This window comes from Python bivittatus, unplaced genomic scaffold (assembly GCF_059951505.1).
Source record: "Python bivittatus isolate LINGU-HERP-01145 unplaced genomic scaffold, Pbiv_v1 ctg000980_np1212, whole genome shotgun sequence".
NCBI classification, from domain to species: Eukaryota; Metazoa; Chordata; class Lepidosauria; order Squamata; family Pythonidae; genus Python; species Python bivittatus.
The window spans coordinates 14,845,015-14,850,390 of record NW_028277125.1 but is presented as its reverse complement, the minus strand read 5'-3'; the positions used below and the strand labels follow the sequence as shown (position 1 = coordinate 14,850,390).

At 39.3% G+C, this 5,376-nt stretch overlaps 1 protein-coding gene across 1 annotated transcript; it reads right to left on the bottom strand.

Moving 5' to 3' along the window:
- Positions 1-383: 383 nt before the first annotated feature.
- On the bottom strand, positions 384-3,648 carry RPL22L1 (ribosomal protein L22 like 1). The gene is made up of 4 exons (XM_007421580.4): positions 3,522-3,648; positions 1,933-2,022; positions 1,271-1,392; positions 384-705 (listed from the first exon to the last, which is right to left on the bottom strand). The coding sequence occupies exons 1-4, from the start codon at positions 3,528-3,530 to the stop codon at positions 561-563; spliced, it is 366 nt and encodes a 121-aa protein (XP_007421642.1). The 5' UTR covers positions 3,531-3,648; the 3' UTR covers positions 384-560.
- Positions 3,649-5,376: the final 1,728 nt, after the last annotated feature.

Below are 5,376 nucleotides of genomic sequence, written 5' to 3'. Positions count from 1 at the left end.
GATTAAGATTACTAATCAGATGCAGTTTAAACAAAGCTGGCTACTACCAAACAGCCATTCTTCATATGGCACACTAGACTGTATTACAACTTCCTTACTCCCAAACCAACATGGAGGTGCATTGATCCTATTTGTGTACATGACACGTTCTCCCTTTGTCATTAAAATTACATTCTGAGACAGTATCTCCTTAAAAATGAAGAAAATTGGCAGTTTTACGTGGGTTTTAATTGGAGAATGGTCCATCATACACATTATAGGATGTTTATATTAAACTTATACATTATTCTAAAAGTATAAATTGTTCTAAAAATAAAAGATAGTTTTTCAGATAATCTCAATGAAACACACACATCTCAGCTTCACACACATACAAAAAATCATTTCCATCAGGACAGCCATTTAATAAAACTTTGAAAATATAAGGTATCTCAGAGGTGACAGGAGATTTAAAATAGCATACAAGATCGGTTTGGTAATAAGTTAATGCATGCTCATAAATAGATGATCGAGTGTACACCCTGCTCATTCAGGAACACGGTGCTCCATTTAAAAATTCATTATTCCTCAGCTTCAGATCCTTCATCATCATGACTGATCTGGAAATAACGCAGCTCATAGGTCTCCTTGTCAGATGCTACCACTCGCAACCAGTCACGGAGATTGTGCTTCTTGAGGTACTTCTTTGTGAGATATTTAAGGTACCTTTAACCATACAAAGAAAGTGATTTAGGTTCAAGATTTCATTTCAGGATCTACTTATTATAAAAGAAAAAAATTAGAAGACTGCAGTTCTAAGAAAGTAACCTCAGCAGTTAGTTCTTGAGTTCACTTCCATAATTTAGTCGAGCCAAACAGGATACCTAAGAAACTGAATTCAACTGTAAACTCTTCATTTCAGATTTCATGAATATACCGCTATCATCTCTGGCCCTTATATGCTTCATGGTAACAAAGCTGATCTAACCCTGAAAATTGTTGTGAGGATGGATGAGAATGATATGAAGAACTTCCAAAATCTAAGGTTACAATCCTAGGGTCTCATATGAAATTCCTCCCTCCACCTCCCCCCCACCAAAAAAGAAAAAGGCCCAATGTTAAGGATCTTAAGTGGAAGCATGGCATCAGGTAAAATGGTAAGTCTGATTTTTATAAGCACTTTCCATTAAACTCACCATCCAATACATTTTACAATTTTCAGATTGTTATTAAATATCAGGATGCAAGAAGCTAAACAAGAATTAGAAAGATGAAATTTAAGAAAACCAACCTTTTTGAGAACTGCCTTTCTGACGTTACTGTGATCTTATTTTTAAAACGTTCAATGTGAACTACATTTCCCAGGTTTCCTGTTTTTCCATTGACTTTAATTCTCTCATTCAGGAACTGTTCCTAATTAAATCAAGAATGAAACATGGAACACTAGGGAATGGTGCCCTAGGTGTGGGACTAGGGAAGGAACCCTAGCCAGGCAACATTTGTTATTACACACACTGAATAAAATTATACCATACAAGCGCCCAAAATAAAATAAAATAAGTCTTAATATATTAAAAATAGTCCCACCCAAAAAATTTAGGGAGCACAATACATGAAAGATCTGTTTGTAAGCATTCTGATATCAAAATATTCAGCTATGCAATGTATCTGTTAAAAAGTAGCTAAGGTACAAAAACCAATCAAGAATGCATTTAATTCTGTAACATAACACAGGCAGAATTAAAATTAGATTAGCTTTTCAAGGAAGGATTTATCACAGCAAATATTTTGTTCTTCTCCATAGTTCAGTTTGGCAGAAATTAATCAAATATGCCTAATTTCTTTCCCTTAAAAGAAACAAGGATCAGAATTTTCTAGCTTCATTAACACTTAAGTTCACCACTATTCTACTACACAGCTCTCTAGACATGTAAGAATAAGTAAAGTACTTACAAAGTTTCCTGAGTCAAATATGCCATCTTCAACAGGATGGGTAAGATCAAGGTTGTACCTGCAAGTGGTTTTTTTCAGTTTGTCTTTTTGCTAAAAGAAACCCAGACACATATCTTAAGTTAACATCTGTTATTTTTATTGTGACAATTTCAAGGTCTAAATAGTGTGTAGGAGAGCCTTTCCTAACCTGGTATCCTGCAAATGTGTTGGACTCCAATGCATTGAAAACCAACACACAATGGATTAAACACAGCCCTATGCTTTGTCACAGGCTTTAATCTCTGTTCATATCATTTTGCCAACTAGCACATCTATATTAAAGGGACATGGTATAGAATTTATGCTTGACTGACATAAAAAGCACTGATGAAGTGAACAGGGTTTGAACAGCTTTTTAAAAAGGTTGAGACAGGTTCACAAACAATTGTTTCTAAATCAGTAACTAGAAATCAGAAAACCTGTCTGTTACTTCTAATAACAAATGCAATAGATCTTTCAGCAGCTCTTGCCTGTGTACCTTTCTTGCAAAACTCCCAAAGGCATTTGGTCAGCCATTCCTTGGGTACAAAACTTTGGCTGGATGAACAAACCCAGACTTGATCCAGCTCAGCTCATATTTGTTTTAATGTAACTGGCAGAATTGTGACACAGGAAGTAATTGGATCAAAGCACTGGCCAGTCAGAAAATTTAAATAATCTAACACCTGATTCTCATATACAAATGTCTTCACTGGTTTTATCTGAAAATGAGGAATGGGCCAACATTCTCTACAAGAAGAGAAAAAGCATATTAAGACCTGATTTATCTTTTTAGTTATTTAACTTTATTTTCTGCATGGTGAAGAGAACATAAAAACAGAATACGAACAGCTTGCATTAAACAATCTAGGACCCTGGAACTGGGTAGGAAATAACAAAAGTTTTGGGTAGTAAATAATGTTCATGGTGGTTAATTAAATTTAAGCCAAGTAAAATAAAAATCATCAACCACATTATCATAACATTAACATCTTTTTTGGGGCCAACTATTGTATGAGAGCATTATTGTAATACTGAAGTCTCCTTGTGGTGAGCCTTTCAATTAACTTTCCAATGTTATTTGGCACCGTATGGAAGTCCTGAACTCCTGCCCTGTTTTCCAAGATCGTTGCTGCAATCAAGTCTTTATGTTGTAAACTAAAGCAGCGTTTCTCAACCACAGCAATGCTGGCTGGGGAATTCTGGGAGTTGAAGTCCACCCATCTTGAAGTGGCTGAGGTTGAGAAACACTGATCTATAGGTCCACTGAGGTATCGAAAATGTTAAAAAAAGGCAACTCAGGTCTTCCTCAATCCGCAGGCGTTTATTTCATCAACGGTTAGGCTAGCCTGCGTCCAAAAAGGCCTGGGAGGGGTCTTTCTCAAAGCAACCCGCGCAGGAAGAGGCTTAACCGTCCACATCGGAGCGGCTTCTCCCCGACTCCCAACGAAAGACACGCAGGACTGAAGCCGCCGCCACCACCACCCAACAAGGTTTCGAGGTCGGCCCCTTCCCTTGAAACAATCCGCAGCGCCTGGCCCCGTCAGCAACGGCGCGCAAAATCGACTCACCGGCGCCATCTCAACGAGGCCTTCCGAAAGGGCGGACGCCGCGCGCGGCCCGTTTTTATACAGATTCCCCTATGACGCAATCTACGTAGGGCGTGCCGCACGCGCCCAAGAGCTGGCACCATGTAGCATCGCGTGCTCCCTCTGATTCCGGTTGGGGCTAGGCATGCCGGGTAAGATCGGAATTCCGGCCAGATGTGTTGGGACTGCAACTTCCGGATTTCTAAAACGAAGGCTGGTAGTTCTGGAAGTTATGCTTCCCGAACATCTGTCTGACTGCAGTTATTTCTTAACTCCATTCATCTGCTCTGCCCACAATGGTTTGAGAGTTTTCTAGGACGACTAGTTTCCAATTAAGCACGAAGGTAAAGTAAGGTTTGTGTCAAACAGAAGTGCAAAGAAGACAAATGCAATACTGGTTTGTAATAACCATGCCAAGGGACTTTTTTTTTTTTATTCCTAAGGGTTGTAAATAAGGAATGCACAACCCTTTGGGGACAGGCGAGGTGCTTAAAGTCTGCATGCCAGCCCAGAGAGTAGAGCCAGGAAAAAACAAAAGGCAAATGGGGAGTAGTATTAACCTTTTTCCTCCATTCATGACATTGAAATTTGCAGTTCATCAGCTCCAAAGCTTCAAGGATTGGGGAAGCCAAGCACCCTGACATTCAGTAGACATTACAGTTTTGATTAGGAGCATTCTTGCATAGTTTTAGCACTGTGCAGCACTCACCCAGTTAAAACAGGCTTGCTAAGCTACTTTCCCACTTCGAAAGGTCTCACAAGGTGAGCTTCCTCCAACACAGCCCTAAAGCAATGAGATATTTTAGGCCAAGCGTACCATGGTGGGACAAAGTCCTATAGACCTACCTATAATCCTGTGGTGATGTGACCTACAATATGATTAGAGGTTCATCTAAGTCCTCTTAATAGAAGAGATTCTGGTTTTAAAAAACCCATGATGTCATGTCTTTATTGAACATACTGAGCCAAAATTCACTCTTCATTAGAAAAATTACGCAAAGCCATAGGATAAACCTCTTGAGGTAGTCAGATGATCTAATCAATGAGATGACAATCAGACTTAAGTTTGTGGGGCCTTCCCCTATAGAAAACACACAGAAATTAAAATCTGTGGAATACGCTCCCCATTACACAGGTTTGTAGGAATCAGTCACGCCCTATTCAAAAGATCTCTCTGCAGAACTCAAAAAAGGCATTGCTGATGCTCATGAGGTTGGAAACGGCTGCAAAAACATTGCCAAAGACTTTAGGCTCCATCAATCCATGGTCAAGCAGGGTTCAAATGGAGAAATTGCAACACCAGTTATTCATCCAAGGAGTGGGCATCCGACAAGTCACCCCAAGAACAAGCTGTAAAATACTCCAAAAGATACAAAGAACCTCATTTAACAGTAAAGAACAGAGGTGCCTGAGGGGGCCATATGACAAAAGCAGAAAGCAGCCCTGCCCCTTTGGTTATTTTGACGAAAGCCTTCAATTCTTCAGTTGGTCCTGACAAAAGATTTTGCACCGTCAGATGTGTTTCCAAATTCACAGTAAAGAAAACACCATACAAGAATGGTGTGTGTGGTATGATACCAAGGAGGAAACCACTGCTGTCCAGAAAACACATCATTTCTCTCAAGTTTGCCAAAGAGCACCTTGATAATCCAACAGACTACTGCAACAATATTATGTGGACAAATAAGATGAAAGTAAAACTTCTTGGCATTAATATGTTAGGTTTGAAGAAAACACTGCATTCCAACAATATAACTTTATCCCAAATGTGAAACATGGCAGGGCCTGCTTTGCAGCCTCAAGACCTAGACAATTTACAATTGTTGAGGAAACAATG

Coding starts and splice junctions, on each gene's coding strand:
- RPL22L1 (XM_007421580.4), bottom strand. Junction 1,393..1,932: donor TATTTGACTCAGGAAACTTT/GTAAGTACTTTA, acceptor TGATTTAATTAG/GAACAGTTCCTGAATGAGAG. Junction 706..1,270: donor GAAAGGCAGTTCTCAAAAAG/GTTGGTTTTCTT, acceptor GTATGGTTAAAG/GTACCTTAAATATCTCACAA.